The sequence below is a fragment of the Tamandua tetradactyla genome, chromosome 4 (assembly GCF_023851605.1).
Source record: "Tamandua tetradactyla isolate mTamTet1 chromosome 4, mTamTet1.pri, whole genome shotgun sequence".
In the NCBI taxonomy this organism is placed as follows: Eukaryota; Metazoa; Chordata; class Mammalia; order Pilosa; family Myrmecophagidae; genus Tamandua; species Tamandua tetradactyla.
The window spans coordinates 53,107,606-53,123,172 of NC_135330.1; the positions used below are offsets into that span (position 1 = coordinate 53,107,606).

Sequence of the window (15,567 nt, forward strand, 5' to 3'; positions counted from 1 at the left end):
TTGGTTTGCAGAGATCCCAATGTAATAAAATGGGGTGACAGTAACTAAAGAACAAAGAAAGTTTTCATGACATAGACTCAGAGTCATTCAATATGAATCAAATGGTTCACAAAGGACCTCACCGATTTTCAAGAAATTTTTGCTTAAAGATTAATATTTAATAAAATATTTTTCTAGTCAATCCATTTCTGCTTACACAGAAAGTTGTACACATGCATAGCAGATGATGAATTTAGCAAATTATTGTGAAACCACTCATAGAAACTAATCCTGATTTTGCAAAACTTTTTGAACTTTGATATTTACTAAATGACATCAATTAGCTAGCTGCATTTAATGCTTTCAAGTTCAAAGAGTCACACTTAATAACTGCTACTGAAGGCTTTTGCAAATTGAAGTAGTGCAACTGGAATATATGCATTTATACTCCATCAGGAATATCTAATATGCTATTCTTTATCAATGTCATTCTCAGCTTGTGGGTTTCCTTTGCTGGGGGAAAAGGTAAGTTGAAACAGATTTGAACACTCATTTTCTCTTACATGCAGCTATATGTCATTTCTACTTTCATGTGTCTATAGTTTTGGCTGGATTAACTGATAAGAATTTTCTATGTTGTGAGATTATAAATGATAAGAATATTCCATATTGTGAGACATAAATGCAAATCAATTTTAGCTTCTCTCAGTTCTTGGAAAATATTGAAGCAAATATAAATTTTAAATGATTTCTATTACTAAAATAATAAATTCTTCATTACATATTTTTAAATTCTGTCATTTTAAAAATGCAGAACTGTCACAGTCAAGTTTTTAAAAGTAAACACCCACTTGGGTAGAGCCACTCCAATGCTCTTTCCTCAGATATTACATTTTCCTATGTGATTTTAATCTTGGAAATATTCTTTAAAAGTTCAGGCCTCATGTAACTCTAAAAGGTCTCAAACCATACCTTGGTGCTCTTCCTCATAGATTTTACCAGCCTCTAAATCAATAACACAAGTGGGATACTTAAGCTAAAGAAATTATGAATTCATAAATTTGATTAGTAAAATAAAGTATAATTATTCATTAATTTAGGATATGATTTAAATGTTGGCAATAATTGAAAATCAACAAGATGACAGTGAAAAGCTGAAAGATTCTTCTATGTTCAAAGAATACGTATTTAATGTTCATAGTGAAATGACACAAAATCACTCGGTTAAATTTCACATAAAGTTGAATTTCTTATGTTACATTTACAAAATCATATATGTGAATAAAAAATTAATTTATCCCATTTTACTGTTAAATTTATAAAATTATTTAATGAAAAAGTAATGATAATACCTAAATTGTAAGAAGTTTCTAAGTCAGAAATTTAAATTTCCTGTGTATTATTTAGAACATTGAAATTCTTTCTTAGGAAACAATATGAACAATAGGAATATATTTGAGGAGAATGTGAATTCTATTTTCCCATGCTCTTATATGGGGACAAAAAAGTAGTAGGTTTTGCAGAAGGAATTTGTGAGCATTGGTAGTAAGATACCGAAAACAAATGGAAGCATCTGCTTCTGCATGCTCTAGTGGTGGAAATAGATTACTGTTAATTCCTCTAATAAATATTTGTTGTGAGCCTTTTATCTGCCAATTTATTCCAAGAGTGTTGGAGTTGTAGGAGTTTATGAGAGTCAGTGCCTCTTTCTTCACAGATATGTTGTCAAGTGGTGGACATTAAAAATACAATAATGATAAAAATACAGGAAAGAAAAATTAAAGGTTTTGAATGATTTATATGATAATGAAAAAATTATATAGGATAATGAAACAAAGGGAAGGAATATATTTCATAAAAGATGAATTCGGGAGTCCTCTACAGTTGTTACTTTTAAGGTTAAATTCTGAAAAGAAGAACCTACATACATGCAATAGCCTTGATGCATTAAAACAATCCTATTGTTTGATGCGAAACTGGAAGGCTGCTGTGGCTTATATTTAGGGCAGGAGTATTCAATTACTTTATGTAATTTCTCTCTTTCTTATGCTTCAGAGACTCACATAATGTGCACACTTGGTGGTGTCTCAGAAGTCTCTTGGGCTATTTTCACTTTTTATAATTCTTGTTGCATTCTGCTGCTCAGCCTGACTCATTTCAATTGTCTTGTCTTTAAGTTTGCTAGTTCTTTCTTCTGCTAGCTCTAATCTGCTATTGCCACCCTCCTTAGAATTTTAAATTTCAGTTATTATTGTTTCTAATTCCAGTGGATCTGTTTGGTTTCTTTTTAAAATTTCTATGATTTTCCTAATATTCTCATGTTGCTTATTCATTGTTTTCTTGATATCCCTTAGTTATTTCTCTGTTTCTACCTTCATCTCTTTGAGCATTCTGATGATCATTTTTTAAGATCTTTGTTTGGGATGCCCAGAATCTGCTCTTCTTTGTTAGTGTTTTCTAGATTTTATCCCTCTCTTTTGGATCGACTGTCATTTCCTATTTTGTTGTTTGTCTTGTACTCTTTTATTGGCCACTGTGTATTTTAATATTTTAAAATGTTAACTCTGGGATTTATTACCAGACATGTTTATTTCTTGATAGTGTAACCAGCTGGACATACGAAGAGATTGTCTCTAGTGTCAGCCATCTTATCAGGAAAGTTCCACCAAGATGATTGACAAGTGCAGCGTTCTACCATTTATGAGACTGTGTCTTGTCCTGGACTTGCGATTATCAACTGCTTTAGAGTTCTATGTTTTCAGGAGATTGAGTGGACCTTCTATTTCTAAGGAAACAGACCCTATCCCTCTTCCAGTTTTTCAAGGCAGATAATTTTTGCCCCATCTGCCTACATCAGTAATTTCTTACATTGCTTTCATTTTTGCCTCAAGCTGCTTTTCTTTAGAGAGAAAATTCTGGGAGTGGTGGCATGTTGGAAAGGAGTTTCCAAAGTCAGTTTTTCCCTATCGGAACAAGGTGAGGTACCCATGAGAAGAGTGTACACTGGGTCCACACTGCACAGGACAGGGAAACAGGAAAGGCACCAGGTGCTTATTCCTGAGTCCCCAAAGCTGTGCTTTTCTGATCTATCCAGCCAATGAGCACATGAACTTGGGTCCTGAGCTCTGAGGAAGCATAAAGTATAGCCTCAGAGTTTTTCTTCAAAAACAAATCTATGATTTATGTACTATAATCATCTTTTTTATATCTGAAGAAACTGTGATCTAAAACAGTAAAATTACATATCCTAGGTTACTAAGGCATAAATAGTAGAGATGAAATTAAAACCTAGGTTACCTGACAATAGAAGATACAGTAGATGTCAAGCATTTGCATCTATGTAAAATTACATAGATGCAATTTGGTAATACGGGCTTCCAGTATAGTTTTTTTTTAATTTTAAAAGATTAGCATGTGTTAATTATTTCCACTGATGCACCATGATAACATTCTGTGTTCAAATAACTCTTCTAAGAAGCATCCTCAGTTTATATTTGCACTTTGAGGGTATCATAAATACTTGATGAACTGAATTGAAGCCACTAAATGAAGTTTTGCCTCAAATAGTTAAGTCTATAGTAAATTGTAAGCCAAGATTACGTTAGCTATAATACCTTTCAATTTTGTATCATGACTGTTCAAGTTTGCTAGCTGCAAGATTGCAATATACCAGAAACAGAATGGCTTTTAAAAGGGGGAACTTATTACGTTGCAAGTTTACAGTTCTAAGGCTATGAAAATGTCCCAATCAAAACAAGTCTACAAAAATGTCAAAATTAAGGTACCAAGAGGAGGTTACCTTCACTCAAGAAAGGCTGATGAAGTTCAGGGTTTCTCTGTCAACTGGAAAAGCACATGGTGAACATGGCACCATCTGCTAGCTTTCTCTCCAGACTCCTCACTTCATGAAGCTTTCCCAGGGTGTATTCCTTCTTCATCTCCAAAGGTCTCTGGCTGCCTGAGCTCTCGTGGGTCTAATGGCTCTGTTGGTGTAAAGGTTTTTCCAAAATGGTTCCTTCTTAAAGAACTTCAGTAAGCAATCCCACCTTCAATAGGTGGAGAGCCACCTCCATGGAAATCATCTAATCAAAAGTTACCACCCACAATTGCATGGATAAGATTTCCGTGGAGGCAATCTAATCAAGTTTCCAGCCTACAGTACTCAGCAGGGATTCAAAGAAGCATCTGCCACCATAAATTGGTTCAGGATTAGAGCATGGCTTTTCTAGGTCACATAATCCTTTCAAACTACACAATGGCCAATCTGATGATGTTGGTTTTTGTAGTTAAATATTATAATCAAGTTGTTTAACTTAAAAACATACTTCATATTATTGATACTGATATCAGAAACTGCTACCACATTTACTGCTTAACACTATACAAAATCTTCAAGTTCTTCACAATTCCTTAGTCTAATCTACCCACAGTGAAAGGCAGGCATGTTCTTAGGAGTCCTTTTGAGCAAGCTTATACTTAGAGTCAATAATGATAAACTGATATTTATATTCAGCATAGCAAATGCAGTGTATTCTAGAGGCCTGTGTTGAAGCTTGCATCCTTACAAGTAGATATAGCTATGGTTAGTGAAAACTTTCTATAACTGCTGATGATATGTCTTAAAGGCCAAGAGTTGTCTTGATGATATGTCCTAAATGATAATATGTCCTAATGATAAGACTTAAATGACTCAGATAAGACATATAAGTCTTAAATGAAAAAGTCAGGTTTCTTATATAAAAGATGTGGTGGAGAAGCATGTACAAATGTCATCAGATGTGACTGCAGTGAGACTTCAATGAGCATGAAGCTCTGCTGATGCTGTTCATTGTTCCCAGGGACCCTAGTGTAGGATGCAGGTGGAGAAGTCAGGGACAGGTTACAGATAGACCTGTGCAGGGCTCTGAGATGCTGTACACACCATGTTGAAGAAATTTGCTTTTACTCACATTGATATGAGAATCAAGCAAACAATAAGTGACACTACAAAAGTTCACTAAGTTATATTCAAGGAGATGTATTAGAAAAGCAGTTGAACAGGTTCAGATAAGTAGTTACAGTGATATAATCCCAGAGAAACATGATTGAGAGAAGATAGTACCACAGATGGTGGTCAGGTTTTGTTTTGATTTTTTAAATAGAAAAACTGGATGGAGGGTAAAGACTCTAAAACAGGTCAGTTACATTTCAGAGGTGTATTGGCAATGACTTAAATTAAGTTCCTCAACAAACTATTGCAGAAATCTATTACTCTATAATATAAAAGCAGAAAGTTCATGATTTTTAAAGCTTACTTAGTAAAAATATTTATCACAGTAAATCTCTGTATTTGATTTTGTATAATAAAATGTCACTGGCCACCATTTGTTTTAAGAGGAGCCACTGACCCCAAACTCAAATAAACATAAGCAACATTATTTTAGTTAAAATTTAACTTACTACAAAAACAAATGTTAAGAGCAACAAATAAATCATTTATCAAGCATGCTAGTCAAAACAGAAATTATATTTTATATGACTGGCTGAATTATTTAGTTGAAAAAAATTTTCTGTTTTTATTAACCTAAGTCTTGATAACAGTTACTCAGTTCATTATTAAAATTTTGAAATTTACTCCCAATGATTTAAATATTTCCTGAAAGTCACCAGAGATTAACAATGGAGGTGCTATAGCTCACAAGAGCATTTATAGAGAGAAGGAGCGAATTCAATATCTATGTAACAAAGATTTTGAATACAGTGAAAGAGGAGATGTTGTGTGCACTAAATTTGAATGGAGTCCAAATCCTTCGAGTAAAGATAATGTTATCTTTCTTTGTTATCACATTTGTAATGTATCAATCATTTTTCTTTTTATAGTTTTTAAGTATGTATTTTTTTCTCTGAACCAGAGGATTAATTTTTCTAGGAATCAACTCTCAATGATAAATACAATACCTCAGAAAAATAAAACATAGAATTTCATATCTGTAAGATCCACTTTGAGAGCAGTTAGCATGAGCCTCTTACTCTGAAGATAGAAAGAGGACCAGAAAGCTTCAATAGCTAATTAAATATTGGTTGTCTAAAAACAGCTCTAGAGCAGTCAAAAAAACCCAGGACTCCTAATTCCAGGGATGTCCAATTCTCAGACAGTTACATTGCATCCTCTGCAGCCTGATTTTTGCTGTGAAAAGTAAATTATTTTACTATCAGTTGAGGAAATTATGAAATTAAATGAAAGAACATGGAGATTTTAACTGTGGGTCTAACATGAATCAACAATGATGTTGCTGCTGGAAAAAAATCTATATTTCTTAGTTTTCTTAATGGAAGGATGTTGCTCAGAGCCAAATAAGTAATGTCAGCCATGTCCTTTGCCCACCAAAAATTAAATCCATATTATGTGTTCTACTTAGCATGCCACATTTAAAAGTCCAGGTGTGCCAGTTTGAAGCTTTTATATACCCCAGAAGAGCCATGACTTTTTCTTGATCTAATCTTCTGGGGGCTTCCAGGTTTCTTTTCATCTAATTCAGCATTGTGGGGTGGAAATTGTGAATGGATTGGTTCCGTGGAGATGTAATACATCCCCTTTAAAATTAGAAACATTTTGGAGAAAGTTCGCAGCACACAGAAGCTTGGAGAACAATTGCTTTGGTGATGCCCTAGAACTGCCAACAGAGAGAGCAGATGCCTAGACAGGGATGTTTGGAGCCTAGCAGATATGTCCATGTGCCTTCCCATGAGATGCTAAGCAGGCCAGGACACAGGGTTGTGTCCCAGAGTAGCTAAGTGCAGACCCACAGATACAGACGGGAAACCACTGATATTATAATTTGGAATGAATGAAAACAGGAACAAGGACCAGCAGAGGCCAACCACATGCCTTCCCATGTGACAGATATCAACTTTGCTTGAGCCAAGGTATTCTTCCTTGGATGCCTTAGTTTGGACATTTTTGTGGACTTAGAACTGTAAACTTGTTACACAATAAACTCTCTTTTTAAGCATCATTCCATTAAACATTGTTAAAACTGCAATCTGACAATTTTAACAAACTAATAGAGATGGGCTCAAATTACCATGGTTTAGAAGTGAGACTATAGCCAGTTGAAAGGTTTTAGATATACTGTAAGAATAATATCAAGAAGATATGGCTGTAGCATGGTAATGATTATCTGAGATGTTTGCAAACATTCATGAAAAGGACTGAGTTAGGATTGAATGTGGGCTGCCACAGAGAATGCAACAAGTTGAAGTGGTATTCTACATGGACTCACAGGTGGAGTGAATTTCTAAAAGATTGATGTCTACAGATATTGCCATACTGTAGGGGGAGTCCTTCTGAACTTTGAATCATATGTTTCATAATTGCATGTATAAATCTTACTTTGATTATCCTCTTTTACAAAAACTAGAGTTAATTTTGGAGTTAATTTTAAAATTTTTAAGAAAAATTGGCTTGAGCCCACAGTTAGCTTCTAGGAGAACATCCTTTCTGAACAACCTTCACTTTCAAACACTGTTAATAAAATAGTTTTAGAAATATAATAATGAGCACTGTCTCGGTCAAGGAAATATTGTGTTGCTCAATATTTCTTCATAGTATTTATGGTTACTAAACACAGAAAGGCATTTATCCATTCCTTCAGCATTAGGCTCCATCATATGTTTTACTTTCAGAGTTCCTCTTAAATAGATAATCTGTCATCCAATCATCAAAATGTAACTTATTAAGCACATTTAAGTCAGGCCCTTTTCTTTGTATTAAGGATAAAATTGAGAATAAAACTTCATTCTCACTTTCAATGAGTGGAATGTATGATTTCAGGTGCTCCATTTTATGTAGACATACATCTCAGTGGAACATATCCTCTTCATCCAAACGTCTGCTTATTCTAATTATTTTTCTAAGTCACAGATTTCCACTTAAAATTCTTGCTTAGTGCACACTGTTTCCAAAAGGAAAATTTCACTGTTTTCCTAGGAATGATACAATTCCAAGATTTGCTTCTCTTGAAAAGTTCACTCAATCATGCACACACACACACCCACATGCAACACTACATATTTACAGAACACTTTCCTTCATTTTTTTTTCACTTCTTGGTCACAAGTACAAACACAAATTAAAAAATCAAAATTACCCTTTATGTCTTGTTTTCTTTAGGACAGGAGATGCTAAGCAAAGGCACTGGGAATGGAAACTATTTTCCACAAGATAAATCATTAATATCAATAATCTTTATTGCTAAGTATTGATCAATAATCTTAGTTCTAAGTAAAAGCCACTTTTGTTCCAAATCTATCCTTTTCCTCACAGACTACTGATTAAAATCACATAATGATAACCTTGATTTCTTAATTTTTCTTCAAATGCTTAATGGCTGTTTTTAACAGGAAAAAAAAATCTATGGCCCAACATATTTGGACAGTCTCAAATACCATTGTTTTGAATAGAGGCACACATCCTTGGTCACGTTTCAATAGCCTCTTTCATTTTAAGGGAGAATACATGAGTAGGGAATTACATTTGTCAAGGGGTTAGAGATTGAATAATGTCCCTCATAGGACATGTTCAAGTGTTAACCCATGGTCCTCTGGGTGTGGACTCATTTGTTCATAGGATCCCCCAAATCCTATTCAGTTGAGGGCAAATTGAATCAAGTATAAGACTTAATCCAATATGATTGAAGTCTTTATAAGTAGAGAAAATTTGGACTCAGCCAGTTACTTGCAATCAGATAAGGAGATAGATCTTGTCATGCACTGGAGGCACAGCTCCATGTAAACAATCAAAAAGCTCTGCCCAGCAACATTGAATGAGAATTTAGACATGGTTTTTCTGGGGTACACCACAGATTCGAACCAGCACATCCTATCATTTGCAAATGCAAAATACGTTCATTCTATAGCAATATCAGAAAGCCTTAAACAATTTAAGTAACAATAGAAATACAATACAAAATCATAAACAGTATAAAATCTCATCAAAGTTTGTTACAGACATGGTCTGTCCTAAGGTAAAATACTCCTCTGGCTCTGAATCTGCAAAACCCACAACAACTTATCTGCTGCCAATATACAAAGGCAGTACCATCATAGTATACATATTCCCATTTCTAGAAGGGGAAATTGAAAGTAACACAGGGCTCACTGTACCCATATGGTTGCTAAAAGTTGCAGGGCAAATTCCCTTAGTTTTCAAAGTCTGAGAGTCATTTATCTTGGGGCTTGAGAAAGCAGCTGCCCCACCCTTTCCAAGGGTCTACACAGTGGCTCATCTCTTTTCAAATGCAAATTTGGAGGACATCAGGGAGATCACCTTTTACTCAGCTCCACCCTCTCCAAGCATCAGGGCCACATTTAGACTCTCTGCCATCTCTGGAGCATATACCCCACCCCACATGTGGTGGCAGCCAGGCTCTCCCCAGTCCCCAAAAAATGTGTTCCACACCCTCCAAGGACCAAGGCAGCACAATTTTTCCACTGCAAGGAGGTGGAAGACCCACCCCCTGCCTTTGAGGCAAACCCACCCTCTCCAAGTAGTTGGGTGGGTACTCTGTCCTCAACTTACATGGTTATTCCTCTGAAGATATCCTATCTTCACTTTGTCCCTCAACTGAGTGTTTTAGTCCATATTGGCAGCATTTCCATTTATACAGATCCCACAACACTCTTGTTTACCTTCCATGGAGTAGGCAAGGATCGTGCCCATCAGACAGAAGGAATTTCCACAAATCCTTTCTAGATAACTCCATCTCCAATCCTGGCTTTCTTTGAAACAGCTGACTGGTTCCACATTTAGTCACATCCTTATGTTCGGCGCCAATCTCTGGGGTCTCCCTTCCTGGAAGTTCAGAATTTTGCAGAACATCAACTTCTGATTCCTTTGTACCCAAGAGTTCAGTTCTCATCTTATCTCTTTCCCATCACATTTTGCTATAAACTGCAAGGGGAAACCAGGCTGCACTTAACACATTTAATTTGGATACCTTAGCTTTTAAATCTGCTTTCCATTTAAAGCCATCAGTCAGTTTTGATGAATTCTCTGCCACTTTAAAACCAGGGTCACCTTCCTTCCAGTTTGCAATAACATGTGCCTCCTTTCTGTCTAGAGTCTTATCAGACATATCTTCAGAGTCCACATTCTGCCAACAGTCTCTTCAAAACATTCTAGGCCTTCTCTATCAAGCTCCTCATAATTTCAGAATCTCCCCCTTATGCATTTAAAAACTTGGTTCAACATGTTTAGTATTTGCAAACCAGAGCAACACTCCAGTTCTCTGGTACCAATATTTGTTCTAATTTGCAAGCTGCTAGATTGTGATATATTGGAAACAGCATGGCTTTTAAAAGGGGGAACTTATCAAGTTGCAAGTTTATAGTTCTAAAGCCATGAAAATGCCCAAATTAACGCTAGTCTATAAAAATATCCTAAATTAAGCCACCAACAAGAGGTTACCTTCACTCAAGAGAGACCAATAAAGTTCAGGGTTTCTCTCTCAGTGGAAGGGCATGTGGCAAAGTCTGCTAGCTTTCTCTCCCAGTTTCTTGTTTCATGAAGCTCCTCCAAGAATGTTTTCCTAATACATCCCCAAAGGTCTCTGGATGTGTGGGCTCTAAAACTTTTTCCAAATGGTTCTTTCTTGAAGGTTTCCTGTAAGCAACCCCACCTTGAATGGGTGGAGACACATCTTCACAGAAACCACCTAATGAAAATTTACCACCCACAATTGGGTGGGTCATGTCTCCATGGAAACAATCAAAATGTTCCCACCAAGCAATATTGAATGAGGATTAAATTATATGACTTTTGTAAGGTACGCCACAGGTTCAAACTGGCACAGAGGCCGAGATGAATCTGCAGCCATAGAGTGCCAAAGACTGCCTGCAAGCCTAACCCCACAATGTCTCAGATATTGCAGAGAGCATGGCCTGCTGATGCATTGATTTTGGACTTCTAGCTCTCCAAAGTGTGAGACAATAAATTCCTGTTGTTTCACCGACCAATTTATGGTCATTGATGTACAAGCCCTGAAAGACTAAGTCAAAAAGGATTCTTGTTCAGTGCTTGAGAGTGATCAGAAGTCATTCTATTCTTCATTAATTTAAGAAAATTGTCCCAATATCATTTTGTCAACCTCTTAGTTATGCTGTTGTTATTTATATCTCATAACTTTGGACTTCAAAGACTGGTGTAAAATTTGAGTACATACATTAAGTGAAATCTAAGTAAACATATACTACTGGATTGAAATGGGTAAATGAAAAATAATAGACATAGCAGAATGAAATGATAAAATAAAAATATATATACAATGAACAGATGTAAGGTTAGCACCAATTAATTCTTAACATAAATCACTGAAGATATATTTTATTTAAAACTTGTATTTATTTAAAACTTGTATTTAGGTATCCACATATTATTTTTAATAAAACCATTACAATATGTAGATAACATCCTGTTAGAAATAGAGACTTATTAATCACATATAATTCTGGAAGATGGGGTATGAATTTAAGACCATTAAAAGTCTATTGCTAAGACCTGAACATACAGAGTGGCAGTCTGGTTTGGAGAGAAGATTTATAAGTCATAATTACAACTAAGAGGATTAAAAAAAAACTTACTGGAATATGGTATCTAGTGGAAGGTTAGATTGATGATGAGGAAAGCACATGGGATATATTTCAAGGATTCTGTCATGAGGTTCTTGTGTCACAATCCAAAATGTTGAACATAGGAGGGAGGACATATATTGAGAGAAAGAGATGCTAATTTAGTCTGACATATTGAAAGTTGAACGTGCTTGTGAAATACACACATGTACATTTCCAATGTGAAGCCATGCTGAGCACATGGATTTAGATCCCAAAAAGGAAGAAATAGGCATAAGGGGTAGGGGCTATTTATTATAGAAATGAATTGAATTGCACAGAGAATATGAAGAGGGAAACAGCAAAATAAAGGATAATTATCACATAAAACCAACGTGTGAGACATAGCTATTCATTTATAAAATAAATAGTGTCTTCAGAGAAGATATCCCTGAGGTGGTGACTGATAGTGGTGAGCATCAATGTAAAAATCTAGGAGAGGGAAAATGGCAGAATAGGATAAGTCAAGTTCACCCCCACTCCAAAGAAGAGTTAGAAAGTGATGGGAAGGCAACAAGGTTGGCAATTCCTGGGAGTAAGTGACCTGAGAGGGTCCTCAACACCACAGAGGGAGGCTCTGGTTGCAAAAGCTAAAGAATTAAGACAAAGGGAACTGGAGACCATCTAGCTAGTGCAAAGAGTCTAACATACCCCTTACAAACAGAAGCCCTGAGTCCTCAGGAGTGAATTGACAGGGAGAACTGGATAAGTAAGTAAGGCAAGCCATGTTCCTTGAATACACTATTCTCATGAATGCCACCCCACCCTTTATCCTTCCTGCCCCCTTCAGGCAGTTACCTGTGCATCCTTGCTGCAGGCTCTCACCCTATGCCTCAGGTTACACCTTCCCCTAGGTCATACTGTCATGCAGTACCTCCCCACCCCATCTGAGCTCTGTGCATGCATACATCAGCATCCAGCTATCCCACCCCAACTCACATACGTGCACACATGCACCCCAAGATGCCACCCCTGCTTAGGGCAAGCACTGACATGTGCATCCAGGCCACATCTGCCCACAGCCCATGTTGGTGCAATCCTGTTTCACTGCCCCTGAACTGTGGGCACAGGCACACAAAGGCCTTGTTCCCCAGACCAACACACACTAGGATCCCACCATACAGATCTGGGCATGGGCACAGCCACATATTTCCTGTGAGGTGCCCACACATCCATGCACCAACCTCTTGACCCCTGCATCCCACCCTCATGCCCTGCACATGTACATACCTTTATCCTAGTCCTTGGCACACATGCTCTGCTCCCACACATGGCAGGTGTTTACATGCACATCTGTGCTACATAGCACTGGTTCTTCCCATGCATGCACCATTGCCCAAACACTCCCAAACCTGTGCAACCATGCCTTGGTCCTGCCCACCTGACATCACCCAACCCTGACTGATGTCCTGCAACCCTTGTGACTTCATCCCACCCATACACACTCATGTATCTGCATCCCCACTGCCTTAGAGCCCTCACACTCTGCAAGGACACATCTGCACCCTGTGGTGCTCCTTGTGCCCTGACTTCTCTACTCTGTATCCCACAGTCTGATACTTTGAATATTAACAGACTAAACTTATCAATTAAAAATACAGATAAGCAGAATGGGTTAAGAAATATAATCTAGCTATATACTGCTTACAAAGGACTCATTTTAGACACAAGCATGCAAACATTGAAAGTGAATGGATGGAAAAAGATGTTTCATGCAAGCTGTAATAAAAAAAGCAAGAGTTGCTATACTCATATCACAAAATAGGCTTTGTATGTAAAGTCATCCTAAGAGACAAAGAAGGACACTACATATTAATGAAAGGGACGACTTTCCAAGAATTTTGAGAATTTATAAGAATTATAAATATTTACACTACCATCAAGGAGCTCCAAAGTACATGAGACAAACATTGGCAAAAACTGAAGGGAGAAATAGATATTTTAACAATAATAGTAGGCTTCAATACACCACTCTCCTCTATATATAGAACCAGACAGAGGATCAACAAGTAAATAGAGAACTTAAACAAGTTGATAAATGAATTAGACCTAGCAGACATATATAGGTTGTTACACCCCAAAACATCAGGATATGCATTCTTCTCTAGTGCTCATGAACATTCTCCAGAATAGGTCATATACTGGGGCAAAAAGACACTCTTTATAAATTTAAAAACGTTGAAATTATTCAAAGCACTTTCACAAATATATGGAGATTAAATAACATACCCTTACACAACCAGTGGGTCAAAAAGGAAATTGCTAGAGAAATCAGTAGCTATCTGAAGATTAATGAAAATGATAATACAACATGTCAAAACTTATGGGATGCAGCATAGGCTGTGCTGAGAGAGGAATGCATTGTCCTAAATGCCTATATTAACAGAGAAGAAAGAACAAAGGTTGAGGACTTAACTGCCTACCTGGAGAAACATGAGAAAGAACAGCAAACCAACCCCAAAGAAAAGAGAAGAAGAGACTTAAAGATAAAAGCAGGGTTAAATGAGATGGAGAGCAAAACAACAATAGAAAGGAACAATAATACCAAAAGTTAGTTCTGTGAAAAAATCAGTAATTCAATGAACCACTAGCAAGGCTGAAAAAGAAAAATAGAGAGAGGATGCAAATAAATAAAATCAGCTATGAGAGGGCGGTTGTTATCACAGACTCGGAAGAAATAAAAAAAGATGATATGATCATACTTTAACAACTATATGCCAACAAACCTGACAACTTAGATACAATGGACAAATTCCTGGAAACATACAAACAAGCTAAACTGACACAAGAAGAAATAGAAGATCCCTCCCCCCCAAAAATATCACAATTAAAGAGACTCAATCAATCATCAAAAATCCTCCTACATAGAAAAGCCCAGGGCCAGATGACTTCACAGGTGAATTTTATCAAACATTCCAAAAAGAATTAACACCAATCCTGCTCAAATTTTCAAAAATTTAAAGAAAAAGGAATACTAACTAACACATTTCGTGAAGCTAAATCACTTTAATACCAAAACCTGGTGAAGATGCTATAAGAAGAGAAAATTATAGGCTAATCTCCCTAATGAACATAAATGCAAAGTTCTCAACAAAATACTAACAAATTAAATCCAAAAACATATTTAAAAATTATATGTAAAAATGAAGTGGAGTTTATACCAATAATGCAAGGACGGCTCAACACAAGAAAATCAATTAATGTAATACAATACATTAACAAATCTAAGGAAAAAATCACATGATCACCTTAATTGATGCTAAAAAAACATTTGTCAAAATTCAAGATCTTTTTCTGATAGAAAACACTTCAAAAACTAGGGGTCAAAGGTAACTTCCTCAATATGATAAAGGGCATATATGAAAAATTGATAGCCCACATCATACTGAATGGCAAGAAACTGAAAGCTTTCCCCCTCAGGTCAGGAAGGAGGCAAGGATGCTCACTCTCACCATTATTCAATGTTGTGCTAGAAGTTCTAGCTAGAGCAATCAGGCAGAAAAAGAAATTTTAAAAATCCAAATCGGAAAGGAAGAAGTAAAACTTTCATTACATTTAGATGACATGATACTATAGTTGGAAAATCCTGGAAATCTACAACTAAGTTACTCAAGCTAATGAACAAATTCAGCAAGGTGGTGGAATATAAAATTAAGATGCAAAAATCACTAATGTTTCTATATTCAGGCAAAGACCTAATTGAGACAATTAAAGAAAAATTCCATTCAAAATAGCAACAAAAAGAATCAAGCATCTAGGAATGAACTTGACTAGGAACATAGAGGGCTTGTACACAGAAAACTACATAATACTAACAGAAATCAAAGACCTAAATAGTTAGAAAGACATTCCCTGGTCACGTACAGGAAGGTTAAATGTAATTAATATGTCGATTCTACCCAAATTGGTCTACAGATCAATCAAAAATCCAACAAAGCACTT

At 36.2% G+C, this 15,567-nt stretch overlaps 1 protein-coding gene and 1 long non-coding RNA gene across 2 annotated transcripts in view; one reads left to right on the forward strand and one right to left on the reverse strand.

Moving 5' to 3' along the window:
* Positions 1-15,567, reverse strand: part of LOC143680798 (uncharacterized) — a 149,809-nt gene that overhangs the window by 31,349 nt on the left and 102,893 nt on the right. The window contains exon 2 of the long non-coding RNA XR_013174179.1: positions 9,649-9,811. This is a non-coding gene — a long non-coding RNA (uncharacterized LOC143680798). The remainder of the gene's footprint in view (positions 1-9,648; positions 9,812-15,567) is intronic.
* LOC143680796 (complement factor H-like) overlaps positions 333-15,567 on the forward strand; it is an 83,195-nt gene continuing 67,960 nt past the window's right edge. The window contains exon 1 of the mRNA XM_077157301.1: positions 333-504. Coding sequence (XP_077013416.1) covers positions 447-504 — 58 coding nt within the window. The 5' untranslated portion in view covers positions 333-446. The remainder of the gene's footprint in view (positions 505-15,567) is intronic.